The 19,536-nt window shown below is 43.7% G+C and overlaps 1 protein-coding gene across 3 annotated transcripts in view; it reads right to left on the bottom strand.

Moving 5' to 3' along the window:
• UBE2O (ubiquitin conjugating enzyme E2 O) overlaps positions 1-19,536 on the bottom strand; it is a 67,347-nt gene that overhangs the window by 24,718 nt on the left and 23,093 nt on the right. For all 3 annotated transcript variants that reach the window (XR_011327209.1, XM_069798994.1, XM_069798995.1), the window contains exons 2-4: positions 7,230-7,289; positions 1,812-1,922; positions 760-857 (exon numbers count right to left, since the gene is read on the bottom strand). Coding sequence is in view for 2 of the 3 variants with exons in the window: in XM_069798994.1 (XP_069655095.1) it covers positions 760-857; positions 1,812-1,922; positions 7,230-7,289 (269 nt within the window). In the remaining variant the exon portion in view is untranslated. The remainder of the gene's footprint in view (positions 1-759; positions 858-1,811; positions 1,923-7,229; positions 7,290-19,536) is intronic.

Genomic DNA, 19,536 nt, shown 5'->3' with positions numbered 1-19,536 from the left:
TGCCAGGCCCATAAGCCTCTTGGCCCTCCACTGGTTCCTTCCTTCCCTTGCATCAATAAAAAAAGTTTGTTGGACAAGACAGGCCTCAGTAAGAGTGAATGTAGTGAATTCATAGGGGGTTAGCTCACAAGTTACTGTCTGACATGCACAAGGAACAGAACTCAGATCCTTCTGCTGGCTTTGCAGAAATAAATTAAGCAGATATTTCTTTCAGTATCTCTGGTTAAATCTCTTTAGAGAGATGACTTTGGATTATGCCTTCATTGAAAAAACATTCCTAATACAGTCGCAAATAGCAGTATAAAAGCAAAGCTGTTCAATCTTGGGTTGCTTTTTTATCTTTGATAAAAAACACTAGCCTGCGAGTTTCTACACTTTCACAGACCTTCTTTTAAGGTAAGAATCCTCCCTGCATCTCAGTGAAGTTATGCTCTCCTACCGAGAAAAGGTCTAGAATAGCAATCCATTTTAAATAGCTGCTTTTCCAGAAGAGAAGCACAGTTTGAAGACCAATGTGCTTGACTTCTGGAGCACTGATCTGCTGGGATTGAAAAAAATTACCACCTTCCAGCTAACAGCTTTTCCAGAAGGTGAACAATGAATCTCAATGTTTTCGGAGAAAGATGTATTCTTAGTCTACATCTGAAGATAAGGCAAGCAGATAGCTTATCAGTATGTGAATGAAGCCCAGCCTAGTTCTCCTAAAATAGATCAGGATTGTGAAAGCCAAGGGGGACAGTGTTCAACAGAAAGTAGTACCTGGCTCCATTGGAAAGCTTGAGGATGACCTGGTTCTTCAAATCATAGACCTTGCCCAGCCAGCAGTCATAGGCTATGTAGTCACCATACATGAAAGGCTATGAAGAAAACAGGAAAACAAAACCATATAAATATCAACCCTTGTACTTTGAACCATTAAGTACCCCCACAATGCAGACTAGATAGCAATCTCAGAGGGACTTATGACAGCAACTGCAGATCTTGCTGTAAACTGGAATCAAGGTACAACAAAGAGTTTGCCTGACTGTCAGCTCATAGCCTGGATTCTCCAGTTAAACAACACGGGCTTTCTCTGGATCTTAACTCGGATCTTAAACTTAAGTCAAGTGTCCTGTTCTGTTCGAGAAGTGCTCTGCAAAGTAGAGGCATACTCACACTTGCCTTCAGTTAATATTAACAATTATTTTTTATCACTGAGACTCATCTTCCATGCCAGAGAAGCTTGTATCCCACTGCCTTTCCACAGGCTGTTTCTTGAGATGGGTTGTGACACTCCTGCTTTTCACTCCCAAATTATCTTTTCCTCTGAGAAAAAATAATGATGAAATCCTATCCCACCTGGTCTCTGGAAGTCACCCACCCACTCAAGAGGGAGAACCAGATACCTTTCAGACTGTTCCAGCTCAACAGAAAGATGCTCGACTCATCTCAGCATTTTTACAGCCTCTTTAAATAGTGACGATATTGAAGCTTGAAAGCTCTTTGCCACTGCCATGGGGATGCCCCAATTGGGTTGTCATACCAGCCCATCTCGATGCAGAAGTTCTCACTCAATTTAATGTCAACCTAGCCCTTCAAGTCAATTTGGTCTCAGCAATGTGATCAGAAATACAGAACAGATGGGGAGATGAGGTGATGCTGCATCATCTTCTTCCAGGGAGGATGCTTGCAGAAAGTTTAAAATAAAACCAAACTGCAGATGCATCTTGCACAATATGGATGCTTCCCTTGCATGTGTTACTTGAAATACAGAAGCATCCCTCCAAACCACCAAGCCCTGGCTCCTACATGTATTTTGGCTGCATTCTCACCCAGATATGTTGCAGGTCTTTGCTGTTGACAGGGTAGAGGATGCAGTTGGTTCCTACCAGCTTCACAGCACACTCTATGTTGACATCAATTACAGTTCCACACTGGCTGTCCTGAAAACACAAAAGAGAAAAAGGGTTTATCACCTAGGGAAGGTCCTACATACATGCTCTGTGTACAAATCGTAAGTGCAGAGACAAGTAAACTTTCAAGACTAAACCCCCTCTTACCCCTCAGGCCCTAGTTCTGAAGGGGTGTTTCACATGACCCTAAGACAACTCAGAAGGTGAGATCACTATTAAACACCTGTAGTGTTTACTTCCCAGTTAAAACTGGCAATGGCTGCTAAAGCAGCAGCCCGGAGACTCCTGCATGTGGTCAAATAAGCCAACACTATGTCAGGTGATCAGTATTTATTTGCTTTAAAATCTGCCTGGCTCCTTGGTCTATTCAACTGAACAGATCTCTGCAACTCCATAGGACCATCCTGCAGTTACTGCCCTGAGTCAGCAAAAGTAGGGGTAGATCACGAACCCTAGAACAAAAGAGAAATTCTTTAAAGCTACCTGTGACTTCTCATGTAAAGCTTGATTTTGCAGGACATTATAAATGGTCTTCACTTGCTGCCATATTAAAAAAACAAAACAAAACAAAAACCCAACAAACTGGCACCTTTAGCCAGATTTCAAGGTTTCAAGCCAGATAATTTACAGTTGGTCCAATTACGAGATGGTTGTCATTATCTCCCTCACTTTTTAGCAAAGTTTTAATCTTTTTTGTCCCCAAGAAAATAATGCATGCTGTCAAGAGCCTTCTGGGGATAGTTTGTCAGGGAGCACACAATATGCACATATGTGTTGCTCACACATATGGTGGAGGCCTGCAAGGAAGGGCTGCTAACCCAAACACTGTCAAATGCAGCAGCTGCCCTGGCCTCCTGACAGCTGGGACAATCAATACTCTTCTTTATTAAAGACCACAAGTCCATTATAAAAGCTGACGGAGGGCCAGCATGACAAATGCCCTAGTATCAGTAACTTCTGAAGCTGTCCTTATCTCAAACATCAAGGTCTCTTCTCCAACAGGACTTGAGCATAACACTCGAAGGGCTTATACCCTGTGAGAAGTGGATTTGTTTGCTCAGTCCACTTATAAACATGCTGTTCTTTTGACCACATTAAATATTTATTCAAGGCTTTCACTCAGAGCCCTGGGCAGCCCTTTTGGGAGTCCAGGAGTTTGCTGGTGCTCAACTCATCCAGTCTCATCTCGAGGACTGGTAGTCAGAGCAAAGACACCCTACAGACACCTGCAGTCCAGGATAATTCCTGGACAGATTGCTCAGCCCATTTGGCTGGCTTGCTTTCCACCTGCCTCCTGCAAGTCCTCTTCCTCACATCACACAAACCCTGTGCTCTGCAGCTCCATGACTCCGGAGGAGGCAGCGATGCAGAGAGAGCGTGTCCTGCCCCACACATTGCCCATGCCTAGCTGTGCCAGCATGGCCAGGATGGCTGGGAGAGCCAGGCTGGCAGAGCCCGAAGCAGTAGGGGTTCATTCCCTCCAGCTGCTCCACATATCACTCCCTTTTCTTTCTAGAAAGGCTGGGAAGCAAAGGGAGCCTTTCCCAGCTATAACTCCATCATGACAGACAGCAAAGCCTGGCACAGCTTGAAGCCTGCACAGGCTGCCAAGAAAGAGCCCAGCAGAGCTGTACCGTAACTCTCACCTGAAAAGGGTTTGCCAGAACTACGTCAGATTCACAACAGCTGCTGCCAGCACGATTGGAGCCGTAGGATGAGCAAGGCCTGCTCAGAAGTGGCACCTGCTCAACAAACCCACAGCTTCTGCAGGCTAGAGCACAGCCACCTACCCTGCTTTTCCTCCAGATTAAGGTAAATTAAGTATGCCCAGTCCACCTTCTGCCCATGCTTTGCAGTTCAGGCCCTGTGTTTTAGATTGCTTAGTAGCCAGAACTAAAAAAACCTCAAGAGACAAATTCCTTGCCCTACACTGAGCATTTCAGACTTAATTTTTCCTTTTGTCAGTAGCCAACAGCAGCTCTGAGACATGATACAATCCAACACCTGTGGTTTCTATGGATCATCTTGTCTCTGGGCCTAAAACCCTTCTTTTACTGATGGTGAAAGAATAACAAGTAATAAATAAAACCAGGACTGGGATGACTGACACACAGCAACACCCTCTGCCCACTCTCTAAGTGACCATTTCCCTATGGAGAAGGTGCCTGCACCACCCTACAAGCCTGCCTCCCATCTAACACAGTTGGGTGCTATTAGTCATGGGCAAAGAGCACCAGGTTTAGTTCAGCTCTTCTCCTTCCAGTTGCAAAATGCTTGAGCAAGCACAGAGCACTGTCTGTGGTTAAGAAAGCAGAGCTCAATGTTGTGAGCAGCCCCAGAAGCTACAGGGCTGTTGAGTCACAGCTCTCCTCCCTCACCTGCCACCGAACCTTTGTTTATTATGAGTTTATTTCACTGTCACAAGAAACATTGGCCTGCAACAGGGGCAGCAGATTTGCAGGCTGAGGGGTTCTGCTGAATCATTCCATGAGATCATAGCAGTGCTCAGCAATGCAGTCCCAGAGCGAGAAGTTGCCAACTTGTCTCTTGTCTTCCAGGGAAGGTCTACAGCCAGAGCATGGCTCCCCACCAGCCTGCCTGAATACAACTGTCCTGTCCTGTTCACTAGGTGCTCCCATTAAAGGAGGGGCCAAATGAAGTGAGCAGACATTTCACAGTTCGGTTACAAAAATCAGTTTTCATCAACCCTAACAGCAGAACTGGAAAAGGGAGGTGACTGATCTTTGTTAGAAGAGTTGATGGGTTCAAGCCCCACTCACACCAGAATTAAGTGCACTCCCTAGACTTTCTTCCTGCTTCTTCAGGAACCCTGACAGCATGCACTATGCTGGATATATTGAATATTTAAGCATTGAATGGATGGAGAAGTGACTCCCTTCCTTCCCTATCAGAGAGAAGGCTTTAAGGCAGACCAGCAAACTCCCATCTGAGAGAACAGCAGCTCAGCAAGCATAGGCTGCAATCCCATATCTTCTACCTCCCATCCTTCTACTCTTTCCCTCAACACTCTCTTTTCTAATCAGGGGATCTTCATACTACCCTCTTATTCCTTTTTTTTTTTAAAAGGGACAGCATAGCCCAGCACCCTTTGAAGCAACAAAATCCAGGTGTCTGACAGATTACAGACCTACTTCTAATCTCACCAAATTAGCATATCACCTGGAAAAGTGAACTCCACCACTTTCACCACTTCTCATCCAGCTGGATTAGACTTACAGGCCCAACTGCATTCAGAGGAAGTTATTTTATGCATTACCCCCTGAAGCAGTCTTTCCCCACACTCAGTGCTCAATGAGAAGCACATGAATTTGAGTCAGCTCTCTTCTCTTGAGGAATAGAGGATTTTGAGTCCTTCCCACTCAAGGTTAAAAACAAGCCCTAAGAGAGTGTGGCGAATACAGAATAAGTTCCACACTGTGCATATTTGCCAGGCCAACTGGTGCAGGGCAACCATCCCACTTCCTGAATCTGGCAGGCCAACACTTGCAGATTTTCTATTTTAAATGCTCTTGTTAATTAGATATATTCCAAAAATTACAAGTGAAGGTTTTCTTTGGGATAGAAGGGGTTTATTGTTTCATTTACTACTGACATTTAAAACATAGTTGAGGGTAAGGTAAAGTATAAGTCATCTTCAGATTTGCTATGCTTTTGAATAGAGACAAGAAATTGAGTTATACCCTCACCATTCCATCAACTAAAAAAATTATCAGCCACTAGTACAAATAGTCAAGCAAAAGCCAGTGTTTAAATATGCAAACAGACAATAAACGAGCATGCAAAACAACTGCTGGGTCATATATCTACCGATATAGGTGCAGCAAGCCAGACAAGCCAATTTCTGCTCAGAATCATAGAATGGTTTGGGTTGGAAGGGACCTTAAAGACCATCTAGTTCCAACCCCACTGCCATGGGCACGGACACCTTATATAGGTATGGAATAGAATTTCAGTATGGAAATTGCAAACAAAAGCAGCACATCCATGTTTGCCACGAGGGGAACAACTTGCTGTCCTGAAAGCTTAAAATGACTAGGAAGCATTGGAGGACAAACAGTTGAGAGACAGGACTCAAAGCATTCCTCTGAGCAAGAAGGATACACTACAGAGTCCAGCTGTGCCAGGTACAATGGCATGAACAGCTGATATTTCAATTTGCTAGCTGTTCATTGTTTTGGATTGAGACACTTTCATAAAGCTGCAGTTTTAGTAAGATACTTGACTCCAAATTTCCATTTCAAACAGCAAGTAAGTTTCTTAAGGAAATATTTTGTTTCAGCATTTTTCAAATTACCCTTCAAGTTCTTCCTCCCTTTTTTTGCTCTTTGGAACATTCTGTGAAAAAGGGGTGGGTTTACTTTTTCTTTTTAATTGACAAAAAAGGCTTTATTTGAAAAAACAAAACACCCAGATCAGAGAATGGCCTCCCCATCCCTGTACCAGTCTGCACACCATGTGGTACAACTGCAGCAGTTAGTGGCCAGCTGCCTGCTTCATCACAATCTTGGTAGCCACATTGCTGGAAGCAAGTCAAGAGAAGATACAGGCGTGCACATGGCAGGCCATATGGCTCAGGGTTATAGGTTAGGTGTGAGCAACAGCAAGAAATTGCCAACCTAGCTAAGCTCCTAAAGAGACCACATCACATCTGATAATCAATACTGAAACAACGTTCTCGGTATTTCCTACACAAAAAACAAATCCACACACCTCTGATAAGCACAAATGCTGTACAACTAGAACAGAATGACTAGGACTTAAAATAGTATCCAGAAAGAGTAAAGGTCACAATTATAGGCCGCTGATTAAGAACCAGCTTACTTTCTGTCAACCTAGCTGTGTCAGATGCCTCAGCAGCGTTAGGATTTGCTGTATTTTTGGAGAAATTGGACAAGATGGTGCTCACTGTAGATTGCGACTATTTCCTCCAAATTCTCTACCATAGGCACACAGCAGTAATGCGATCTGCCTCCACTCCAGCCTCCCCATTAGGTCTGGGGGAGCAGGTCCACACTCCCCACATCTCAGAATTGATTGATTTAAAACTTAAAGGATGGCAGGATAGACAAGCATCTTGTCTCATTACCTGACTTTATCAGGCTTGCTTGCTCAGGAGACCTTTGCAGATATGCAACAGTAGAGAGGCAGCCTTATCAGCATTTCATTTTCAAAGGATGCAGCTAGGTCTATCAAACACACTAAAAATAGAACATGCTCAAAGCATTACTGTTCAGTTCCATTCAGGCAATTTGGCAAGTCTTAGAAATCCATGCAGCAGCATCACAACCAAAAAGGGACAAAGAAAAAAGCACTTACGCTGGAGCTCATATGTCTGACCACATCTCGAGGGACCACAGAGCGATCTTCAAGCTTCAGCTAAGGGGAGAGAGAAAGATGCTGAATTTAGTGACCCCAGACGATACTTAGTCAGAAATAACACAACAAATACAAATGCACAGTATCCCAATCCTCCAGACTGAGGTTTTCAGCAGAGGATGCTGAGGTACTTCCATACACAGAGTTAACCCCCTTGGTATGTTCACAAAATCCAGCTGACAGATCTGAAACACAGCAACCAGGTGGTCCATCCACGACTGTGCTCTAAGTCAGCAGACACATCAAAAAGGGTGCAGACATTCTGACTCCATCACTAAGTCTCCCTCTCCTCTTCCTCTGTCTGCATCATGCATCATTTCCTACCCACATCTAGTCTATGTACTAGAGAAGACAGAAGACACAGGAAGAAGCACATCACACCAGTTCTGTGTCTCATCCTGTATACTTTTCACCCAAGATACCCCCAAATATCTGTGGAAATCCTGTTTGGCCTGGAACATTTTAAGCAAGGTACTGTACAATGAGAAGTCTTAGCTGGCAGGGGAATCAGTGCCAAATTCACTGCAGCAAGCAATTGCCTTGGAAAAAAAAGGAAAAGAAAGGGCTGTCACCACACTTAATAGCCCCCAGATCCATGCAGGTAACACAAAATGTTGATAAGAACATGGATAAAGTCAAAGCACTGCTCATACTCCAGCTCCTGCTAAAGCACTTGTTGGTAAAGAGCTAGTGCTGGCAACAAAAGATGCGGCTGGAGCATCATTACATATTCTACATTAGTTCAAGCAGAGTTGTGGGCACCAGAAGTCATTACTGGTAAGGGGAGGTATCACTTGATGAATCTCCAGTGATTACCAGTCAGTTAACCAAGCGATGTCCTTCCAAAAATGGTCCTTCATCAAGCTGTTCCAGTAATCTCAAGACTACTTGCAGGCTATTCCATTAAGTGTTATCAACAAGCTCAGAACTACGAAATACAGTTGTCATTGAATACACTAATATTAAAATGCTACAGGATGGATAATGCCCTAAGCATGCTAACAGGGAGGCCACAAGACTGAACTCCAATTTCAGACTTGCTTGGTCTCACAGTAACTCAGCTAACATTTCCTTCTGCTGAACAGGGAAAAGTCTCATCTGCATTTCAGTGGTCAAGAACATACTTGCATTGGTACATCATTCTGAGCCCTGCACTAATTACATACTATGTGTTTTGGGAAGCACCATGTGAACGCAGTATCAAGGACAGAGCCTCTTTTACACCTCACTTTCAGAATCCACCTCTCCACTACTGCTGCATTCGTTGCTTTTCCTTGTTGATCCCAAGCCCAAAATCAACTGTGCTTTGTCAGCATTTCATCCCAACCTACACCTTGGCTTACAGCCTGCTTTACTAAATTAGACAGAAATCTATAATCCAAGGACAGGATCCGGAATCAAACCAAAGCACCTGAGTATTTATTGCCTTCTTGATTGCATGTTTCAGTAAGAGAGGAAGACAGACAGCCAGCTAGGCTTTTAGACCCAACTTCTGGAGTCAGAACTCCACTGGAATGGGAAACCTGAAGCCTCCCACAGCCCATTTCCAGATTGCGGAAGTGTTTTCATTGCCTCCCACATCTCACCGGGGTATACAGATAGACATCAATTTTTATACAGCTTTCTAAAATTATTTGTTAAAATAAGTACTGTATAGATAGCCTGTTAACATCTAGAATCAGGCAGCAACATTCACATTCCAGTAAGTACTCATGCGTGAGCAGCAGTTTGAGTATTTTAACTGGAGTTCTCTTGCTGCAGAGCTCCAAGTGTATAATGATACTTTCATTTCAACATGCATTAGGACAATTTAATCTCTGACACGTGGTGTTTAAACTGATGCATTACGTTTCAACATATCATTGAGCCACACCGCTCTGTTCTGTATTAAACAGTATCTGAAGAACCCAGGCTGACAAGATGATCCAATGCTACCTGGCAGCAGCAATGTTTGTGTTAGTCAACTCTGGTAAATCATAAGAGTTGTAAATGAGTAGATTTTGCATGTTGTGATCCTTCCTGAAGGATATAATCACACAAATTCTTCCCAAAGCAAGGCATAAAACTTTCTCTGCAGGGGGACTACATTTAACCTATTTTCAGATCTCTTGATTTTTAAAGGCAGCACAACTATTTTCAGCTTCATGTGCCAGACCCACCTGCCTCAGTTGCTAGGATAAGCAAGCCAAGTAGTAGGCAGAAAGCCAGCATCAACAATAAATACTTAGCAGGTCTGTCATCACACAAAAGACTGTCAAAACCCAGAAGAAACCCAATCAGAAGAAGCCAGAATGTCTGTTGATGAACACATGACAGTTCAGTCATTCCTCCTCTCATCTGTTATACCCAGAGTGATGTGTTCATCAGCCAAAGGTCAGCCCCCTCACTCAGCAGTGAGGGAACTCAATATTGGAGAAGCACTTTTAAAATAGGTACTTACAGCTCAGTTGCTATATTTACCACTACAAAAGTCAGTATTAACATGACTAGTTTTATGTTCTAGCCATGCACCTTGATAATAGGCCCAAGAACAAGAAATATCAGTTCCCCAGAGATGCTCTCAGCTAGTCCTGCACTCCTGTATGCCATGCTGGGCTCAACACCCTCCAAACACCTCAAATGCAAGGCATGTTTTGTGTTGCCTTCTTAAAAAATAAATTCACGTTAATGTATGTTAAATAAGGCAAACCAAAGACACTCATCACTGCACACACATTTTATCCAGGCAAAAAGGGATGACCAACACCCACCTACCAGAAGTCAGTTACATTGGTTAGTGCACTGACTACAAAAAGAAGTGGCAGAATACTCTGGCACCCATTTATTTCCTCCACTATTCAGATGCTCTCTTGGTGTCAGCACTGAATCAATGCCTGAGCTCCACAGCAGATCTACCAGTTAAAAGGCACCAGCTGCAATCTGGAGAACATCTGATACTTCACCAGGTCTGATGATGCTCTCATACCAACACAGCAGGAGGGGTACAGAAATTTTGATTTCACATACAGAACAAGCACCAACAGGAGCATGTTCCCCTCCTCAGCTGAGTCACCTCACCTCAAATGGAATAAGGTAGCCATCAGAGCTCTCACCTGAAACTGTGCAGACTAGGAGAGAAGGACAGACATTTCTGCCTAGCTGCTGAGCATTAACTCATTAAGCCTTGGTAGCTTATTGCTTCAAACCATTTGCCTAATTTCTTAGCACAAGCTTGTCATTTCAAGCAAAATCTTTGTGGTTTTTTTTTTTTTTAAATTAACTGCTGAGGTTGGGAGATATGTCTGTGACAGGAAACTGGATCCTTGCTTTAGCAAACAATTCAGCAGCTAGGTGTAAGCATCCTTGGGCAGGGGCATGCTAAACTCACACTAACTCTCTGGGTTCAACCTTTCAACTCCATAAAGCAAAAGGGAGACACGGGACCAATTTTCCTCTTCAACAACTACCTTCTGACAAGAGATCAAAACCTGAGCAGTTTATTTTGATGATTTCAACTAGCCACCAGTGCCAAGTATTGTGTCAGGTAAATAAGTAGCAATCACTTCTGAAGTTTAGTGACAAATAACAGGAGCTGCTGAGACCGATATAGGGACAACTAACCCTGGTTAGTGTGCATCCAAACACAACCAGTACTGGAAGTACTCAGTAATGACATAAATCCCTGGTCACTATCTGCAAATTTAAAAGCAGAGCTTAAATTCACTAATTAGCTGCTTGGGTTTGCTTGTAACATCACTGGTACGCAACAGTGGACAGAAACACCTCTCCACAGGCTCCAGCTACCAGTCGTGCCCCCCGCCCCAAATGTTTTATCCTGCAAAGGGGAAAAGACAACACATATATGCTTACTGCCAGCACATCTCTTCCTTTCCTCTTCCCATACGGTCTCTTTTCTGCGAAGGGCAGGAGTCTTGATATTTTACTTTAGGAGAAATAAAAGAAGGTAATTCTGCCTGCAAATAGCAGCATTTGGTTTTGCTACTGCCACACTTCAAGAAGGCAATGTTGTCACAGCAGATAATTACAAACAAACTGTCTCCTGCTCCGAACCCACTAACAGAAGCTGGGGGACAAGCTTAAACACAGAAGGGAACCATAGTTTTAAAGGCTGAACACATCTACATGCAGTCATTGCTTGTTCAATCTCAAATATGCCAGCACACACCTTTTGCACAGGCTCCCCTACCAGCTTTCAGAAGAGCTGACCTTGCGGGTTCAGCCATCACTTGGAACACTAGGAAGGACAGGAGACCTTGTCACTATGACTCATCATTGCCCAAGGCTGAACTTCAGATCACAGTTCCTTGATCTTCAACACCCAGTGACACATGGACTTCGGAGCACACCTTTCGCCTGGATCAGCCATGGTTTTACAACCGCCTTTCTGCTCAGCTACCCAGCAATACAGAGTGCACCTTGGCTATGGAAGATGACACCTGATCCAGTATAAAGCTTGCCAATACCAACTTTAACAGTTTAAGTTCACGCTTGGTCAGTGCTGTCTCATATAACTGCAATGTCCGACCAATAAAAGAATAAAATTTGCTCAAGGGTGCTAGCGTGATCCCACAGCCTCTACCTCCAACGCAATCACTGAGGCGAGGAGAACATCGGTTTCTATTCGAGATGCATTCCAGATTTTATCCTCCAAAACAAGAGCTCTGGGAATAAGCACATAAGGATGGAGGAGAAAAAGCAGCACACACCTACCTTCCCTTGGTAACTGCTTATAAAAACAGGAATACAAGGCACCACAAAAAAAAGGGAGGAAAGCGCAATGCTAGAGATGAAACACTATACATTTACCTGAACTGCTATATGATGGTTGAGAAGTTTATCCAACTAAGAGTCAGAAGTGAACTATCTATTACAGAAGTTGCTTCTGCCATTTGAGTTAAGCAAGGACTTGGCTAGCAGTGGTCACCACCAGGAGGGCAGGGAAGCCAGGCTTTGACCTGCAGAGACCTGCTACCGCTATTCATTCTGGGCTATTTCTCCATCTCACATGTCCCAGCACTTTCCTCATACAACTTGTGTAACTGATCTCATTTAAACCACTGCTCCCAGGCTCTCCTCCTCCATTTGCAAACAAAGAAAAGAAAAAAATTACCTGCAATTTTATAAAGGCTGTCTCATAATAGGGATGGTGAGTTTTCTCAGTGGGACTAAGAAAGAAAGCGTGAGGGGAAAAATAATAAATAATGCCTTTTGGACGTATTACCATTCTACAGTCTTCTTTTTAGTCAAGCCAACGTATTACACACAGAAAACATGTCACACTTGTCTTTTCTCTTCTGTGCCAGTGGGCAAATATCATGATGGAGGAGAGATGAACTAGATATCTGACTTCTGTCCAAGTCTAACAGTTAGGATGTTAGTCTCACACATACCAAGGTTTTTTTTGAACTGCACTGGAGAGTGGTCCCAGCAAGTCAGCTGCCTGAATCTGTTCTAGAGTTAAAAATTAATCCCCTCCCTGGGACATCCCTCCAGGTCACCGACTCTGACTGCCAGTGTCCTACAATACCCATGTTAGTATTTTTGTTTTGAAGGGACAGCACCTATGTGTCAGCTTGGAAGTTGTCATGGAAACTTGCAGCATCAATGTTCAGAGGAAAAAGAAGAACTACAGGTTAAGAGCAAACCATAGGGAAAGGAGTCTACCGCAGCAACAGGTAACAAGGCACTGCAGAGCTCTCCAAACCCTAGTACACACTCAGAGGATGCTCCATAATCACTTAAAGCTAAATCCAAGTGCCTGATACTGTGAAAAGATACAACCTCGCTTCATTCAGCTGAGGCTCCTCACAGGTCTTTTGAATGACCTGGCCTCAGCACCTGAAGTCTGTGTGAAGCAGGACATGGTGTACCATATTTCCATGCCTGGTTTCTAAACCTGAAAGCAATTAGGTCCTTTTCTCCAATGGTGAGGCTGTGATTTGGAAACCTACACCAGCTAGCATCGGTTTGTGACTGGGACCACTGCAGGGCTCTTACTGGAGATTAAGGGGAAACTTCCTTACCACACGAAGCAGCTCCTGGCCACCACCAGCTCCAGTCCTGGGCACTAAGAGAAAACAAAACAGTGCCAACTGATGCTACGGCTGGCTGTAACCTGGAGCAGCTCAAGAGCTGCCTTGGTGCAGGAATTGGCTGTGGGACAGGTTCATGGAGGTGGGACAGGAGGGAGCACAGCTGGCAGCAGGCTTGGCAGCAGTCAGCCCAAGACAGCATCCCCCAATTTATTTTTTTTTTTTAACTCAAAGGTCTGATTACACACCCAAATTCACTTCAGCTAAAACAGTAGCATAGCAATCATCTCAACACAAGCTGTTTTTATTTAAATCCAAATGAGGTGTCTAAAATAGCAAGTCAGCTGTCCAAATATAGCATGGATACACAGAGTTAGATGACAAAGGTTCAGAAATTCAAAGACCCAGAAGATCTGAAGCTAAGATATTTTTAATATCATTTCAGTATCAACACATTACCAGGGGCATCACATACTAGTCTCGGGAAAATATGTTCCACATACAAAGTTCACTTCCCTTGAAACTCTTCTGTTACATCGATCATATTGCATTGCACACAAGCCGTCTACAAAGGAGGAGGAGGGACGATGAAGCAGCACGAGCAGAGAATCCCATGGAAGCTCAGATTTAGTTCACACTGTGACATTTGAAGTGGCACACATTGCTCCACGTCTAAAACTGGAGGTTTCCAACCACACTGGATTTTATGGGGAAGGAAGATGGCAGAATAGGGCAGAAGAAAAACTACTAGAAACTTAAGACTCCTGAGAACCGAAATTCTACTACCCAGAAGAGTTGAACAATGAGCTAGACAATACAGAGGGTTTTAAAAACAACCCTTGAGGGATGCAGCTGCAAAACTAGGAGAATAAATCTTCTGCACTGATTGGCACAGAACTTCTGCCTGTGACAGCTCCTGGCTAGTCCGACACGGCAAGCACATGTAGTCTGTGGCTCTTCCAGACAAAAAGTTCAAAATCTGTTTGAGACAGGAGGTTATGGAGACTCCTGCATTAAAGAACTATGTCCTTCTAGGACAAGGTCTATGCTTCTGCCTGATCAAGTAGTAGATATCACAGCAGTATGTGGCTCCCAACACCCTACTATAGAACAGAGTCAGTCACCACTCTGCCACGTAACTAGTGCTTTTCGATGCTTTTAGGGTTTTTTTTAGCCATTTTGCTTTTTAAAATCATTCTGCATTTTCTTAATATCATCATATCATTTGTCATCTCAAAGCATTCAAAGAACTACAAAGGAGAAAATATCTAGAGTTACTTAGGAATTGCATCAGGAGATTAAAAAAATTGTTCAACATGGCCTGTATTAAACTAACACTCAAAAACCTTCAGTGAATCAGGAACACATAGTTCCCCATTTGGATTGGTTGAAATGAGGGAACAGTGAGCAGGATCTTTGTTTCCTATATTCAGTGCAAAGGAGTCCAAAAGCTTGTTCATGAGGCTGTTCTGGGAGCGCAAAACACAATTTTGCAAAAGGTCAGGTTGACGATTAACTTCAGCTGCAGGAAGAACAGAACGGGGAAGGCAAGGAGGTGCTAAAATGCTCCCCAAAACTGAAATAAATGCTTTAAAGGACTTCACAGAAGCCAAGATGAAATCAAGACAGCTTTGCATTGCATGCAGCACTACCTGCAGGCAGTCAACTGATAATGTATTACAATTCTTTTGTTCATGCAACTAGCATATCTGACTCTGCCAACCATCCAATGTTCAGCACATTCACGACTAGCAGCACAAACTAAGATTCACCACTAAGCCTACCCCCAAGTAGAACCTGTTACCAGCAAACTACTGTGGATTTAATTGTACAGTGTGGACATAACACTTCTTCAGAAAACAAGCAAAAGGCTTGACCTCAAGTAGGACTTCTTAATTTAGTTCACGAAGATCCCATTGCTGGTAGGGATGAGCATAGCAGTTTCCAGTCCCAGGCCATTACACACTGCTCTCAAAACTTGCCTGTCACCAGCTGAACATCTGCAACAACTTTAAAGGCCCCTGTACTAAAGCAACATGAATTTTTATCAAATTACACACCAATTGTTTACTGGACTGCCAAAGACAGACAGCACCTGCAGTCTTCTGAAGAGTCATTTAGGAAACACCTGGCAGGTGACTGCATGGAAGGCAGCAGAGGAGGGAAGCCTTTGCAACACGCACAGGAGATCAGGCAATCTGAAAAATGAGAATCAAATCATTGGCTCCACATCACTGTTTTCTTTCAACACTGCTAGCAGTGCAGGAAGGCTTGTTACACAGGCAGCTTCAAAATCCAGCTGTGTCATTAGTTCTTATAGTCTCCCAACAGAGCAAGCTGCCGCAGGGACCTGCAGCTCTCATAAGACAAACTGACAGCTCTTTAATTTGTCTTTATGACATATTATAGAGACACAGAAACCTGAAGTTGTGCCACTCAGTTGAGCTCCTTCCAACTTCAAGCTGAAGTTTCCTGAGCCTCCCCTATCTACACATCTACCTGCAGCAGACTTGTAGCTACTTTTGTCCCTGTCTGTATTTCTGATCACCCTACCCGTTGGTTTTTTTTTTTTCCCTCACCATTATTTTTGGGTAGTAAAGTTCTTTGGTGGCAGAATATCCTTCCATCCTCTGTAAGTACAAAACTCCTTCCGCAGCACAGTTCTGGTCCTTCACTCACAGCCATATGCTGCAGCACCTTCTTACCCACCCCCCAACAAATATCACCTTTGAGCCTTCTGGCAGAAGAGACACTGAAAGGCTTTACTATCCTTTTCCAAGAAGTGGAATTTGGCTAAAAAGTCTGAACAAATTATTGGATGCAACAAAAGTTCAGTTTAATTATAATGTGGGTAAATGCTGTGCTTTGGAGCAGGGGAATCTGGCTTTAACATAAATCTTCTGCTTAGCAAAAGTAAATCTTTTACTTGGGTTTTCCTTGTCCAGGACTGTCAAGCATTATTTATTATACTGGCAACAAATCACTTCTGTAGCTCTGCAAATTTACATGCCATTTTTGAAAACACTGCAAGAAAGATTCCCTGGCCTGGTGAACACATCAATCTAAAAATGAAGACAAAGTAAAAGGCAGTAATTCAAGTGAAGGAAGACAAGACAACAGGAAGGTTACTGAGTTATTATTTAAAGGAAAAGAAGTAGGTTTGGGACCATTTCCCAGCAAAGGCAGCAACGCAGTTGGGAGAGAGGAGGATCTTGGCAGTAGAACAAGGAGAGCTGTGCAAATCCACCTTTGCTCTCCACTTTGCTTGGAAGGTGAATCCCACCTATAACCAGAAACAGCAACTCTCAGCTTTTCAGCACCCTTAGTCTCACATTTCTATCTCATGTGTGTAAAAGTTGAGCACCACCACTCATCACAAGAGGGATGCAGCAACAAGGAACACACTCGCATGTGAGCCTGGGTTAGATGCCTGAAGAAGGGATAAACCAGAAAAGACAACCTGGTACCTAAAGTGCCAGCTCTGGCTTGAAGGAAGAGGACCTCAACAGCCTACTGAGCTATCTAGACTCAACGAGCAAGAATGATCTTCAGTGCAATTGGGAAAAGAGTTACAGAAAAGTTTGACTTTGTCCAACCTTGTCATCAAGAGCTGCTGAATTATTTGTTCAAACAGGCTTATATCCCATATACTCACTCACATCAACCAGTAACGAGGTCTTTCCATCTGGGAATGCAAAGCAAACCCTGTGTGTGCCAAAAGGTTTACAAAACCTTTGAGGAGACCTGAAAAATAGTTCAGAAAGAATGAACATGATAACAATGCTCAGCATAAAGATATGGAAGGCTAAAGTTTAAAAACACATGGCTCCTACGACAAAATATGGAAAGATCTTTTAAGAGAAAATTTACTGACTAGTAAGTCTAACAGTAAACCACTTAGACTCCTATGGGGAATCTTTCAAAGATGTCCCTAATGACAGGATTTAATCTCAACATAGGATTTTTCTTCTCAGCAGCAGTTTATAGTAAAAGATAAGATCCCCCTTCTCAGTGTTTACACTCCTTGCTTCATATACCCAGTCTTCTGGGTATAGCAGTTCTCGGAAAATCAGTTGCTTAATAGAAAAGACAAGACAGGCCTAAAGGATCTCCTCCAGGTGCAATGTCTCAACAGCACAGATTATTACAGGACACCCCTCCTACTACCTCTACCTAAGAATTTGAGAAAAGCTTCATAAAGAGCAATGCTCTAGCACCAGATGGCACTGTTACCTGAAAAAACCCACATAAGACTGCAGTTAAAGACACAGGAGAAGCTGGTTGGAAGCAGTAAGCAGAAAAGTAGACAACATTTTGCCTATACGTCAGCCACCACTGCTTGCAGACAGGCTGTCTCAACACTCCCTCAGTAAAGCCTCATCTGAAACACAGGTCAGGGCTAGCAATCTCCACCGAGAAGAAAACAGCCATGAGGAGCACAGCACCTCTACAGACACCCAAGCCCAGCTTGTCAAGAGATGCCCGTTCAAACAGGGCCTAAGTGGATGGCTGTGGAAACCTTGGTGAATACCTAACCATTCAGGGTGAAAGCAATGCTTGTGCTGATCTTTTTGGCAGTGTCTAACAAAGTCTAAGTGAGATGCATTTGACTGCTAAGAAGAGACTTCCCTAAGGAGAAGCTCACCTGGATGCTAACACCAACCAGTGTGACAGGGAGAGAGAAGGAGCCCATTTCAGCCACCAGTCTTGATTCCTGGGATTCCCAACAGCCTGCTGTTTCAGCTTGCCAATTAAGCTGTGTTCCTGCTTGTGTGCAAGAAAGAGTCTGTCCAGTAGCTCTTTCATTTACCTGAAGCAAAAGGATTCCTCAAATTGTTGCCTTCAGAGGAAGGCGGCAGTTATTATGCAACAGGTTTTCCACCTTCTTGCTGGACCGCACTGGGGTTGCCATCTGGACAGCATCAGCAGTGTAGAAATTAGTCACTCGCCACTCTGAGCAGCATTTGCAGCACATTGCCAGGCCTGGAGGAAAGAGTGGGGCTGCTCAAAACTCCATCTGCCTTTCCAGAGGATGAAAAGGATGCTGCAAGGAAATCTGTGTGTCTATTGGTGACCAATTCACTCCTGAGCCACAATAAGTGCACTGCACCTTTCTACATCTTTGGAATAGGAATAAAAAGTGTATCCATGAAAAATATTCCTTTGCTCCATTCCTGGAGCAAACCAGGGAGGACTCTTCTGCTGAACCAAAACTGGGCTCTGCTAGGTTGGTGGCAACTCTGTGCTAGAGAACGAAGAAGCATCCCCTCTCCCCTTGCATTCAGTGTGCAAGAGGAACTCCTTATTAGCCCACAGAAAAAATCCACCTTGCAAAAACTGCCAGGGAACAAGAGGGAGACATATTAACAGAAAATCACCGTGTCTGCTTTCCAGCTGGTTAGCTCATATGCTGCTGCTGTGAATACAAACCAGCCATTTAAATTAGCTTCTAATTGTTCGCAATTATTCAGAGACAGCATAACCTGCAAGCAGCTTTAAGACAGTACGCAAGTAGGAGAGAAAGAATGGTTTAAGATGCCTTAACAGGATTCATATATTTGTGCTTTGCGAGTATTACAGCCTGCAATCTCCAGCAATGCTACCTCTCTAACAGACACCCCACCCAAGATATGTGCTTTGCATTGCAGAGGAAGGTAACCCATGGGTGTTTCTACACTTCAGGTTTCTATTCTTTCTTGCTCCAGTTTTTGGACTGGTTCAAAAATTAAACCAATAATATTTTGGTCTACCCCAGTCGTTCACAGTCTCTGCACACACAGGCAGTTTGAGCAACACTATTTATAAAGCTGCTTAAAATTCTGGACACAGCCAGAGCTCTTTGATAGGATGTCAGCCATGCGACACCCGAACGTAGGAGGTTGACACAGGATGGTTAGTGTAATACAGCCCACTCTTCTTTCCCTTTCTTTCACCCAGAGCCTCCACAACCACCCTCACAGGAGTCCCTTCCCCCAAACACACACAGTAATCTTTCACAATTGCTGCAATTTTCTCTCCTAGGAGAGAGGGAAGATATTAGCCTATTATCCTTAAATCCCTAGCGTGCCAGTTTTGGTTCACACATAAGACCCAATGCAAGTCCAGTCTGCAGGTAAAATCACTTTAGGGGACTGAATCCAGACATACCTTAACAATGAAATTCCCTCACGTTCAGCCATGTTTGGACCTGGATGTACAGCACTGCCACAGAGCCA

This window comes from Haliaeetus albicilla, chromosome 12 (genome assembly GCF_947461875.1).
Source record: "Haliaeetus albicilla chromosome 12, bHalAlb1.1, whole genome shotgun sequence".
NCBI lineage: Eukaryota > Metazoa > Chordata > Aves > Accipitriformes > Accipitridae > Haliaeetus > Haliaeetus albicilla.
The sequence above is the reverse complement of the archived record's forward strand: the minus strand, read 5'-3'. Positions and strand labels throughout refer to the sequence as shown.